The sequence below is a fragment of the Amblyraja radiata genome, chromosome 1 (genome assembly GCF_010909765.2).
Source record: "Amblyraja radiata isolate CabotCenter1 chromosome 1, sAmbRad1.1.pri, whole genome shotgun sequence".
In the NCBI taxonomy this organism is placed as follows: Eukaryota; Metazoa; Chordata; class Chondrichthyes; order Rajiformes; family Rajidae; genus Amblyraja; species Amblyraja radiata.
Window position 1 is genome coordinate 109,812,182 of NC_045956.1, and position 13,950 is coordinate 109,826,131.

Here is a 13,950-nt window from a genome sequence, read left to right on the forward strand (position 1 = left end):
CCCACATTCTGACAGTTCTCTCCTTCTCCTGATAAGCCTGTTCAAACTGCGTTTGAAAAGGTGCATCAGATGCAGCTGATTCTTCTGTTCCTCTGCTACCTTCTCATGCAACTTACTCACTTCTTGTTTTACGGCCTCTAATTCCTGTTTTAAATGGAGCTGATCATTTTGTGCTCCTTCCAATTCCTTCTTTAACTGCAGCTGATTCTCTTGCGCTTCTTGTTTTACAATTTCTAATTCCTTTACCAACTCTGAATTCTCAATTTCTTTCTCCCATAACTCACTCAAACCACTGGTTCTTGCTGTACAAAGCCTTTACAAAGCTTTGAAGCTTGTTTTGCTTGACTTTTCCTGGTTTCTTCCCAATAGTCTGTCTTAAGGGTCCCGGACCTTCTAATATTTTATCTGCAAACTCGATCCACATGGGATATTTATGATCTAGGTACTCCTGGAGCACATTCCCAATCTGGGCACTCACCCATTATTGCAATGTTTCTGGACCCCATCCAAGAGTGAGGGAGGTGACCGTGGTAAGGGTCCGGTGGTTCTGATGTGCAGTCAGGAGGGCGTATGAACTACCTTTCAATCCTTTTTGCCCCTGTTACACTTAGGAAACCTGAACGGAAACCTCTGGAGACTTTGCGCCCCACCCAAGGTTTCCGTGCGGTTCCTGGAGGTTCATAGAAACATAGAAATGTAGAAAATAGGTGCAGGAGTAGGCCATTCGGCCCTTCGAGCCTGCATCGCCATTCAATATGATCATGGCTGATCATCCAACTCAGTATCCTGTACCTGCCTTCTCTCCATACCCCCGGATCCCTTTAGCCACAAGGGCCACATCTAACTCCCTCTTAAATATAGCCAATGAACTGGCCTCAACTACCTTCTGCGGGAGAGAATTCCAGAGATTCACCACTCTCTGTGTGAAAAAAGTTTTCCTCATCTCGGTCCTAAATGATTTCCCCCTTATCCTTAAACTGTGACCCCTTGTTCTGGACTTCCCCAACATCGGGAACAATCTTCCTGCATCTAGCCTGTCCAACCCCTTAAGAATTTTGTAAGTTTCTATAAGATCCCCCCCTCAATCTTCTAAATTCTAGTGAGTACAAACCGAGTCTATCCAGTCTTTCTTCATATGAAAGTCCTGACATCCCAGGAATCAGTCTGGTGAACCTTCTCTGTACTCCCTCTATGGCAAGAATGTCTTTCCTCAGATTAGGAGACCAAAACTGTACGTACGAACTGGGGTTCCTGGAGCTTTTTGTCAGTCTCCCTACCTGCTTCCACTACTTGCAACCTCCGGCAACCACCTGCAACCTCAGGGAACCGCACGGAAATCTTGGGTGGGGCGTGTAGTCTCCAGAGGTTTCCGTTCAAGTTTCCTAAGTGGGACAGGGGCATTAGTGACTGTATTCCTTGCTAAATTCCCACCCAGTCCCTCTATGATCACTGTTGTTCGGCACGTCGGTGATTCGGGCACGGTGGGACCACATAAATTGACCACTCAACCGTGCCCACCTAGGCTCGCCAAAATGTTGACCCTATTATGTTTATAGGGTATCAACTGACGTGTCGAACAAAAGACTCTAAACCAAGGTTTAGTTTAGTTCTTAATCTTTATCAACACTCGAGTAACTTTAAACATGCATATAAACAATTGATTTCGAATAACTTCTCATTTACTTTATTATTTCAAAATCCCTTCTAAATCACAAAACTCATGACTTGGGAGTCAGATATTACCCATATAATGAATTGGCCAGATTCACTCTGTTGGTAGGGTGCAGTCTTCTCTGAGCTTCAAAATCAGGTTCCTCCTTCTTGCAAAGGTTGTTCCCGGGTTGTTGCTCCCGATCTCTTGAACCGCCCTACTTTATGTTACTTTTCCTTCCATTTTCGAAAGGAAGCCTTTGACAATAGACAATAGGTACAGGAGTAGGCCATTAGGCATCAGCAGGTTAGGCAGTATTTGTGGAAAGAGAATTAGATTAAACATTTCACGTCAAAAATCCATAGTCTCTGATTGTATGCCGGTGGATCTGAAATATTCTCGTTGTTTCTATATCCCCAGATGCTGCTTGACCAGCAGAGTGTTTGCAGCATTTTCTGTTATTATTTTGATTTCCAGCATCTGCTGCTTTCTGATTTTCAGTGGAAGACAGAAAGTCAGGTTCAGTTTAGGTGCTGGAGCAATGGTAATAATAATAATAATAATAACTTTATTTATAAAGCACTTTAAACAACCGCAGTTGCCACAAAGTGCTGTACATGAGAACTCATGGACAAAAAGTTATTACAAACCATTAAAAACCGTAAAACGAAGGACTAAAAAACAGTAATAATTAAAAGACATTAAAAGCACTAAGAACAGGAGCAATGTCTCAGCCAGTGTCGAAAGCCAGAGAATAAAAATGAGTTTTTAGGGAGGATTTGAAGATGGACAGTGAGGGGGCCTGTCTGATGTGCAACGGCAAGGTGTTCCAGAGTGCCGGAGCAGCAACAGAAAAGGCTCTATCCCCTCTGAGCTTCCGCTTAGACCTTGGTACCTCAAGGAGCAGGTAATTGAGGTCTAGTGTGCAGATGGGGTGTGTATTGCCCAGTCTCCCTAAAACAGAAGTACTTGTAAAAGAGTAAGGTGAGAAAGATTTATGGGATCTAGTTTATTACCTCATGCAAGTTACTAGTAATGACTCACTCAAATTTTTCTTTTAAGTTTAGTCTACCTATGAGCAATTGTTTCACATAGTTACCGAGAAACATAGAAACAGTTGTTGACTATTGTGCAAGTATACATTCGCCACACAAAATAAACTAGATTGCATTCTTTGCAAAGAGGTAGGGGGGAGACAAAAAAAATCACCCATGAATTTAAATTATATTTTACCGGAGAGTAGAACAAGGTCACGGCCACAGGGAGAGAATTCATCCTCGGTGGCTAATGGTAAAAGGATGTGTGAGTGACTTTAATGGACTTGAATATTAGTGGTTGAGTGCAGTCAGCAGCTGGATTCTTATCCACGGTTCAATGGTAACTTTCTCTCTCCATATGCTAGAATTGTCTGACAATTGTGATTTAAAATTACATACTTTGGCTTTATTCCGATTTTCCTCCAACATTCTATTTTACATTCAGTATAATAATTGATCTTCACATTTGTCCTTTGAGACTTGCAAAACATAAATTCCCAGGGTTGGTTAGTAGGTTTAAGTAGGGGGAAAGATTTAAAATGAACCTGAAGGAGACTTACTGACTTACTGATTTAGACTTGTTATCGTTTAGAATGTTACATATGTCTGTGAATAAAAATATATTTTAATCTGCATTTTTTAATTTTTAGAATAGATATCAATTTCAAGTTGTCACAGAATCATAGTCATAAAGTATCGAAACAGGCCCTTTTGTCCAACTCATCCAAGATGCTTACCTGAGCTGCTCCCATTTGCACGTGTTTTGCATTTCCCACTAAACCATTACGGTGGCACAGAGGCGCAGCAGTAGAGTTGCTGCCTTACAGAGCTTGCAGTACCGCAGACCCGGGTTCGAAACCGACTACTGGTGCTGTCTGCACGGAGTTTGTACGTCCCCATCATGACCGCGTGGGTTTTCCTCCGAGATCTTCGGTTCCCTCCCACACTCCAAAGGCGTACAGGTGTGTGGGTTAATTGGCTTGGCAAATGTAAAAATTGTCCCTAGTATATGTAGGATAGTATTAATATGCGGGGATTGCTGATCTGCGCAGACCCGGGGGGGGGGTGAAGGGCCTGTTTCCGCCCTGTATCCCGAAACTAAACTAAACTAAACATTCCTATCCATGTACCTGTCCAAATGCCTTTTACATGGTGCAATTGTACCCATCCCTGCCACTTTCTCCCTTCCACATACCTACCACCATTTGTGTGCAAAACTTACCCCTGCGGTTGCCATTAAATCTTTCTCCTCTTACCTTAATCCTATTCCCTCTAGTTTTAAACTTCCCTACCCTGGGGAGAAAGACTGCGACCATCTCCCTTTATCTGTGTCTGTCGTGATTGAGTAAACCTGTTTAACGTCACCCCTCAGCCTCGTTCGTTCCAAGGAAACATGTCTTGCCGTATACCTTAAACCCCCCAGTCCTGCAACATTATTTGGATTATTTTCAGGATGCTCTATAAACATAGAAACATAGAAAATAGGTGCAGGAGGAGGCCATTCGGCCCTTCAAGCCAGCACCGCCATTCATTGTGATTATGGCTGATCGGCCCCTATCAATAACCCATGCCTGCCTTCTCCCCATATCCCTTGACTCCACTAGTCCCTAGAGCTCTATCTAACTCTCTCTTAAATCCATCCAGTGATTTGGCCTCCACTGTCGTCTGTGGCAGGGAATTCCATAAACTCACAACTCTCTGGGTGAAAACGTTTTTTCTCACCTCAGTCTTAAATGACCTCCCCTTTATTCTAAGACTGTGGCCCCTGGTTCTGGACTCGCCCAATATTGGGAACAATTTTCCTGCATCTAGCTTGTCCAGTCCTTTTATAATTTTATATGTTTCTATAAGATATCCCCTCATCCTTCTAAACTCCAGTGAATACAAGCCTAGTCTTTTCAATCTTTCCTCGTATGACAGTCCCGCCATCCCAGGGATCAATCTCGTGAACCTACGCTGCACTGCCTCAATCACAAGGATGTCCTTCCTCAAATTAGGAGACCAAAACTGTACATAATACTCCAGATGTGGTCTCACCAGAGCCCTATTCAACTGCAGAAGAACCTCTTTACTCCTATACTGAAATCCTCTTGTTATGAAGGCCAACATTCCATTAGCTTTCTTCACTGCCTGCTGTACCTGCACGCCAACTTTCAGTGACCAGTGTACAAGGACACCAAGGTCTCGCTGTACCTCCCCCTTACCTAACCTAACCCCATTGAGATAATGCTGGAATATCGAAGGTACACAAGATTGCTGGAGGAACTCAGCGGGTGCAGCAGCTGACCATCAGGCTGCTGCACCCGCTGAGTTCCTCCAGCAATCTTGTGTACCTTCGATATTCCAGCATCTGCAGTTCCCTTTTGAACACTTTGTCTACTCCACTGCGATATCTCTTCAAGGTATGCCTACTTTGATGAAGTTCTCCTCCTCTCTCCGGAGACAGTTTCACAACCTAGAGTCTGAAGAAGGGTTTCGGCCCGAAACGTCGCCTATTTCCTTCGCTCCATAGATGCTGCTGCACCCGCTGAGTTCCTCCAGCAATCTTGTGTACCTCCCATTGAGATAATAATCTGCCCCCTTGTTTTTGCCGCCAAAGTGGATAACCTCACATTTATCTATATTATACTGCATCTGCCATGCAACTGCCCACTAACTCAACCTGTCCAGGTCACCCTGCATCCTCCTAACATCCTCTTCACAGTTCACACTGCCACCCAGCTTTGTGTCATCTGCAAACTTGCTAGTGTTGCTCCTAATTCCCTCTTCCAAATCAGTAATATATATGGTAAACTGTTGCGGCCACAACACCGAGCCTTGCGGCACTCCATTCGCCACTGCCTGCCATTCTGAAAATGACCTGTTCACTCCTACTCTTTGCTTCCGGTCTGCCAACCCATTTTCTATTCATTTCAACACCCTATCCCCAATACAATGTGCTCTAATTTTAGTCACCAGTCTCCCATGCGGGACCTTATCAAAGGCTTTCTGAAAGTCTAGATACACTACATCCACTGGCACCCCTTCATCACATCCTCAAAAAATTCCAGAAGATTAGTCAAGCATGATTTCCCTTTCACAAATCCATGTTGACTTGGACTAATCCTTTTACTGCTATCCAAATGCCCCATTATTACCTCTTTAATAATTGACTACAGCATCTTTCCCACCACAGAAGTCAGACTAACTGGTCTGTAATTCCCTGTTTTCTCTCTCGCTCCTTTCTTGAAAAGTGGGATAACATTAGCTATCCTCCAATCCACAGGAATTGATCCTGAATCTATTGAACATTGGAAAATGATCACCAATGTGTCCACTGTTTCTAGAGCCACCTCCCTGAGGACCCTGGGATGCAGACCGTCAGGTCCAGGGGATTTATCATCCTTCTGTCCCATTAGCCTACCCAATACTTTTTCTCGCCTAATGAAAATTTATTTCAGTTCCTCTACTCCCTTAGATCCTCTGTCCTCCAGTACATCTGGAAGATTGTTTGTGTCTTCCATAGTGAAGACAGATCCGAAGTACCTATTCAACTCTTCTGCTATTTCCTTGTTGCCCATAATAATGTCACCCGTGTCTGCCATCAACGGACCCACATTTGACTTTGCTACTCTTTTTCCCTTAACATATCTAAAGAAGCTTTTACTGTCCTTCTTTATATTCCTGGCCAGCTTCCCCTCGTACTTCATCTTTTCAGCCCGTATTGCCCGTTTTGTTTCCTTCTGTTGTCCTATGAAGGTTTCCCAATCCTATGGCTTCCGGCTACTCTTTGCTGTGTTATACATCTTTTCTTTTAGTTTTATTCTATCCCTAACTTCTCTTGTCAGCCACGGTTGCCTCCTACTCCCCTCAGAATCTTTCTTCCTTTTTGGAATGAATTGATCCTGCGTCTTCCGGATTATGCCCAGAAATTCCTGCCATTGCTGTTCCACCGTCATTCCTGCTAGGATCCCTTTCCAGTCTACCTTGGCCAGCTCCCCTCTCATGCCTTCATAGTCCCCTTTGTCGAACTGCATCACTGCCACTTCCGATTTAACTTTCTCCTTCTCAAATTGCAGATTAAAACTAATTTACCTCGAGTTCTCTTATCATATCTGGTTCATTGGACAATACTAAATCCAGAATTGCCTTTTCTCTGGTCGGCTCCATTATAAGCTGCTCTAAGAATCCATCTCGGAGGCATTCAACAAACTCTCTTTCTTGGGGTCCTGAACCAACCTGATTTTCCCAGTCTACCTGCATATTGAAATCCCCCATCACCACAGTGGCATTACCTTTGTTACAATGCCAGTTTTAACTCCTGCTGCAACTTACACCCTACATCCAGGCTACTATTTGGGGGTCTGTAAATAACACCAATTAGTGTCTTCTTGCCTTTACAATTCCTCAACTCAATCCACAGTGACTCTACCTCGTCAGTCCCCATGTCTTCCCTCGCAAGGGACTGGATTCCCTCCCTCACCAGCAGAGCTACCCCACCTCCTCTGCCCACCTGCCTGTCCTTTCTATAGGATGTATAACCCTGAATATTAGGTTTCCAGGCCAGATTCTACGGCAGCCACGTCTCAGTAATCCCCACAATGTCATATCTGCCAACCTCTAACTGAGCCTCAAGCTCATCTACTTTACTTCTTATACTTTGCGCATTCATATACAATACTTTTAATTCCTTACGCATCTCACCTTTCACATCGATCCCTGTTACACTTGGCCATACTCTCCTATCCCTTTGTGAGCCATTCGGCCCTTCGAGCCTGCACCGCCATTCAATATGATCATGGCTGATCATCCAACTCAGTATCCTGTACCTGCCTTCTCTCCATACCCCCTGATCCCTTTAGCCACAAGGACCACATCTAACTCCCTCTTAAATATAGCCAATGAACTTGCCTCAACTACCTTCTGTGGCAGAGAATTCCAGAGATTCACCACTCACTGTGTGAAAAATGTTTTTCTCATCTCAGTCCTCAAAGACTTCCCCCTTATCCTTAAACTGTGACCCCTTGTTCCTGACTTCCCCAACATCGGGAACAATCTTCCTGCATCTAGCCTGTCCAACCGCTTAAGAATTTTGTAAGTTTCTATAAGATCCCCCCTTAACTTCTCCCCCCTCATTCCCCCTCAATGACTGCATAGATTTCCTCTGGGTGCTCCAGTTTCCTTCCATGTCCCAAAGATCTCTGGACTGGCAGGTTAATTGACCATTATAAATTACTTTTTGTGTGTTTGTCAGTGAGTGGTAGAATCTGGAGAGAGTTGATGAGAATTTGGGGAGAACAAAAAATATAGGATTAGTGCAAGAATGCGTGTTTGTTAGTCAGAGGCTGAAGGGCCTATTTCCATGCTATATATCTCTATGACTACAACTCTACATAGACGAGTGAAAGCAAAGGTGGAACCACAGGTGAACAACCCGGCTATTCACAATTCACAGTCATGGCACACGAGGTCATTGGTGATGTAATTCAACCACAACTTTGCATAACTTGGCAAAAATCCAGTTTTTATTTGCCTTTTCTTTCCGCTTCTTTTATGCCCTTGGATCAGCGCAAGCGAAGAGTGTGCCATCAATCAAAGCCCAGGGATTAGCAGGATATGTCACCATTTCCATTGACGTGTCAGTCATTGCCTGGTATGGCACATGATTTACACCTGTTCCGGTATTATTTAGTTAGAATTAGAGTCATAGTCATAGAGTGATACAGTGTGGAAACGAGCCCTTCGGCCCAACTTGCCTACATCGGCCAGCAATGTCCCAGCTACACTAGTCCCACCTGTCTGCGCTTGGTCCATATCCCTCCAAACCTGTCCTATCCATGTACCTGTCCAACATTTTCTTAAATGACGGGATAGTCCCAGGCTCAACTACTTCCACTGGCAGCTTGTTCCATACACCCACCACCCTTTGTGTGAAAAAATTACCCCTCAGATTCCTATTAAATCTTTTCCCCTTCACCATGAACCTATGTTCTCTGGTCCTCGATTCCCCTACTCTGGGCAACAGATTCTGTGCATCTACCCAATTTATTCTTTTCCTGATTTTGTATACCTCTAAACCTCTAAAATATCTCCTCTCATCCTCCTGCGCCCCATGGAATAGAGACCCAGCCTACTCAACCTCTCCCTATAGCTCACACCCTCTAGTCCTGGCAACATCCTTGTAAATCTTTTCTGAACCCTTTCAAGCTTGACAATATCTTTCCTATAACATGGTGCCCAGAACTGAACACAATATTCTAAATGCAATTTCACCAACATCTTATACAACTGCAACATGACCTCCCAACTTCTATACTCAATACTCTGACTGATGAAGGCCAATATGCCAAAAGCCTTTATGACCACCTCATCTACCTGCGACTCGACCTTCAAGGAACTATGCACCTGTAATCCTAGATCCCTCTGCACTACAACACTACCCAGAGGCCTACCATTTACTGTGTAGGCCCTGCCCTTATTCGACATCCCAAAATGCATCACCTCACACTTCTCTGTATTAAATTCCATCAACCATTCCTCTGCCCACCTTACTAATTGATCCAGATACTGCTGCAATCGTTCACAGCCATCTTCACTATCTGCAAAACCACCCACTTTTGTATCATCAGCAAACTTGCTAAACTTGCCCTGTATGTTCTCATCCTAATCATAGATGTAGATGACAAACAGTAACGGGCCCAACACCGAACCCTGAGGCACGCCACTAGCCACAGGCCTCCAGTCCAAGAAGCAAGCTTCCACCATCATCCTCTGCTTCCTTCCATGGAGCCAATTTGCTATCCATTCAGCTATCTCTCCTTGGATCCCTTGCGATCTAATCTTCCAGAGCAGCCTACCATGTGGAACCTTGTTGAATGCCTTACTGAAGTCCCTGTACACAACATCTACAGCTCTGCCCTCATCAACCTTTTTGGTCACGTCTTTAAAAAAATCAATCAGATTTGTGAAACACAACCACCCACGTAAAAAACCATGCTGACTATACCTAATCAGCCCTTGCCCATCCAAATGCTTGTATATCCTATCCCTCAGAATACTCTCCAGTAACTTACTAACTACAGATGTTCTCACCGGTCTAGCTTTTTCAGCATTTTCCTGCAGCCCTTCTTGAAAAGAGGCACAACATTTGCCACCCTTCAGTCTTCCGACAGCTTTTCTATATTTAAGGATGACTCGCAAATTTCAAACAGGGCTCCCGCAATTTCCTCTCTAGTTTCCTGCAATGTCCTCGGATGCATCTGATCAGGCCCTGGATTGTTTGTCTACATTCAAACATGACATTACCTTCAGTACTTCTTCAACGATTACCCTGACTGCTGTCAAGACACTTCCAGTGACTGCTCCAATTTCCTCCATCCTACTGTCTTTCTCCTCGGTAAATACAGAGGAGAAATACTCATTTAGGACACTGCCCATCTCATGTGGCTCCACACAGAGGTGACCACTTTGATTCCTGAGAGGTCCCACATTCTCTCTAGTTAGCTTTTTCCTCCTTAGGGGATTGTCCTTAATGCTACTCGCCAGAACTATTTCCTGGCCCATTTTAGCCCTTCTGACTTCCTTTTTAAGTTTACTCCTTAGTTCCCAAAACTCCTCCAAGGATGCACTTGATCCCAGCTGCCTATACCTGTCCCACACATCCTTCTTGTTTTTGACTAACGTCTCAATTTCCCTCGTCAGCCAAGCATCCTTACGTTTGCCTGCTTTGCCCTTCACTCTAACGGGGACGTACACATCCTGAGCTTTCTTCAGTGCACTTTTAAAAACATCCCACTTGGCCGATGTTCCTTTCCCCTCAAATAACCTGCTCCAGTCAACTTGAGTGAGAACTTCTCTCATACCCTCAAAGTTGGCCTTGCCCCAGTTGAGCATTTCAACACGTGGGCCCTCTCTGTTCACATCCTTAACTATCTTAAACCTAATCAAACTGTGGTCTCTAGTCCCGAAAGGCTCCTCCACACACACTTCATTAACTTGTCCTTCCCAATTTCCCAATACCAGTTCCAGCGTTGCCCTCTCATGTGTGAGTGCCTCCACATACTGCTTAAGAAAACTCTCCTGAATACTTTTGAGGAATTGCACCCCATTTTAAACCTTCACGCTATGATTTCCCAGTCTATATTGCGAAAGTTAAAATCCCCTGCTACAAAAATCTTATTTGACCTGCAGCTGTCTGCAATATCCTGGCACATTTGTTCTTCTAATTCCTGTTGACTATTTGGGGGTCTGTAGTACACCCCCAAAAAGGTGATCATCCCTTTCTTGTTCCTCAGCTCCACCCATATAGCCTCACTAGATGAAGCATCCGTAATGTCACCTCTGAACACAGCCGTGACATCCTCCTTAATCAACAATGCAAATCCCCATCCACTTTTTCCCTCACCGCTGTCTCTCCTGAAACTCGCGTACCCTGGAACATTGAGCTGCCAGTCCTGTCCCTCCCTTAACCAGGTTTCAATCATGGCTACAATGTCCCAGTCGCTCGTACCTATCCATGCCCTAAGCTCATCTGCCTTACCCGTCAGGCCCCTTGCATTAAAATACGTGCAGTTTAAACTAACCTCCTTCCTCGCTCTCCGCCTTTCACCTGCCTATTCTGTCCAGTAACCTTCCCCACACCACCCTCCATACCAACTTCTAGCCTCTCACGTGCCTCTGCCCTGCACGAGATCCCACCCCCCTGCTAATCTAGTTTAAACCCTCCTGTGTAACATTAGCAAACCTTCCCTCTAGGATATTGGTCCCCCTCCAGCAAACTGCAACCTGCTTCTTTTATACAGGTCATCCCTGCCCTGGAAGAGATCCCAATGATCCAGAAATCTGAATCCCTTCCCCCTGCACCTACTCCTCAGCCACACATTCATTTCCCCAGTCTTCCTATTCTTACCTTCACTAGCACGAGGTACTGGAAGCAATCCTGAGTTCACTACCCTGCAGGTCCTGCTTTTCAGTCTTCTACCCAATTCCATCAATTCTTCTTGCAGAACCTTCTTCCGCTTCCTACCTATATCATTTGTGCCAACATGCACAACAACCTCCGGCTGCTCCTCCTCATTCTTGAGGATGCTGTGCAGCCGCTCTGAGACGTCCTGGACCCTGGCACCAGGGAGGCAACACGCCATCATGGAGTCTCACCTATTGCTGCAGAATCTCCTATCTGCACCTCTGACGATGGAGACTCCCACCACTGTGGCTCTGCCTGACGTCACTCTTCCCCATTGAGCCTCGGCACCAGGGTTGGAATCACAGCCTTGGCTACCACTTAATCTTGTTGTGTCGTCTACTCCCAAGAAGGTGTACCTGTTTTCAGTAGGTACAGCCACCGGGGTCTCCTGCAATCCACGTTTACTCCTCTTTCTCATAGTCACCCAACTTTGCTCTTCCTGTATCCTTGGTGTAACAACCTCATTGAAGGTCTTGTCCAGGAAACTCTTGTTTTCCTGGATGGTCCTGAGGTCATCCAACTGCTGCTCCAGTTCCCCAACACGTTCATTCAGGATCTGCACTTGGACACATTTTCTGCAAGTGTAGTTGGCAGCAATTGCAGCAACACCTTTCCAACAGATGCCTTAAAGTTCAAGACCCAGGATTTTAACAATCCTGCTTTTGTGACATGCATTCACCCTGAAACAAATGCTATATGTTAACCTTTAAAATAGACAATTTAGAGCGAAAAGGCATAGATAGACAGAGCGTCAGTCTGTGCAATCCATTCCCATTATTGTAGAGGTGTATGAGGAGGATGTTCAAAGCCACATTGAAGCTTCATGATGCAACCCTCCGATTCATGGAAAGAGTGCTGTTTTTGACTGTCAAGTTGTCAATACCCTATTAAACAAATATTTCACATACTTTTTTTAAATTTATGAAACATTGTTGACATTAAATGTACGTTATAGACAAAACAAATGCAGAAGAACATGCATTTATGTTTCATCTCTTGATTCTGACACAGGGAAGAATTCTTTATGTTTAAAATAATATTACTTTGTGATAAGGAACAAAAGGAATTGTTTTACTTGAAGGAATGAGAGATGTTTCAGCATTTTTCTTATTTCTATCAGCATTTATTAATTTTTATAATACCCCTATCGGAAGGAAACAGTTTCTGTCACATGCGACTGAACAATGCAGACTAAGGAAGTTTGCGGTCGTGAATTTTCCAGTAAAAGTGGTGAAAAGCATTTGTCAGCATTCCAGATTTTAACATTAAACTTGGGCTTTTTAATGTTTTGAGGGAAAAAACACAAAATTCCCAGCAAATATTAGCCTTTATTTCAGAAGACCAGAAAATACATATTTTATTTCTATCAGTTAAATATACTGTATACTTAAAAAGGAGTCATAATTACAGAATTAAATTGCTTTGCAAATGCAATGTTAGGGCAATCGGTCAGTTCACTAGGGGATGAATGTTAAATGATTTGGATCAGAAAAATTCAATTGTTGGTGTGCTATTTTATGTCAGCAATTACAGCTCATAAATAAATTATTCATGCATTTTTCTCAGTACCCAAAAGTCCACCAGAAATCACTTTGGAAGTCAACAAGAAGTTGCTGAAGGAAGGAGAAAAGTTTCAAATGTCTTGCATGATAAAAAATGTAAACCATGCATTCAGTGTGAAATGGGACCATCCGCAAAGTCCAGTAAGTATGATAACATTAGCCTGTGTTCTCATAACCAATAGTTTCTAACAATCAATGCCATTTTGCCAAGAAGAACATAACCATGGGAGGGATATAGATTGTACGTCCTTCCTCTTCAACAAGTGGCGTAACCATTCACTCACTTTCACCTGTACCTCTTCGGTACGACTGCCACCTCCCGGTCAGAAGACTGAGTTCAGGTCCTGCTCTGGGCTAGGCTGATATTCCATTGCAGTACAGTGGAGGTCCCTTCTTTCAAATGCATATCATGCATCATCATGACATTACAGTAAATGGGTTCATAAAATTGTAAAGGCAGCACTGGTGGAAGGAAGAGTAGAAGGGGGCAGAATTGTTGCTAGTGAATTTAAAGGAAGGCAAATGATAAAAATTATCGATATTAAAACCTAAAAAAAGTAGGTTCAACTATTTAAATAGTTAATAAGGGGCTCCAATGGGTTTAGTTGGCTGGGTAGACATCACTTAAACCATTTCATCAAGATGTTGTGAACTATAATGCACTGGTTGAATGGATGAGATAAGCTATGCTATTCAAAGGGAACTAGATGGATACTAGAATGAAAATCTGAGGGAAAGAGCCAGGGAATAGAACTG

The 13,950-nt window shown here is 43.8% G+C and overlaps 1 protein-coding gene across 2 annotated transcripts in view; it reads left to right on the forward strand.

Annotated features, from left to right (window-relative positions):
* Positions 1-13,950, forward strand: part of kit (KIT proto-oncogene, receptor tyrosine kinase) — a 97,849-nt gene that overhangs the window by 39,413 nt on the left and 44,486 nt on the right. For both annotated transcript variants that reach the window (XM_033028865.1, XM_033028875.1), the window contains exon 4: positions 13,199-13,335. In XM_033028865.1, coding sequence (XP_032884756.1) covers positions 13,199-13,335 — 137 coding nt within the window. The remainder of the gene's footprint in view (positions 1-13,198; positions 13,336-13,950) is intronic.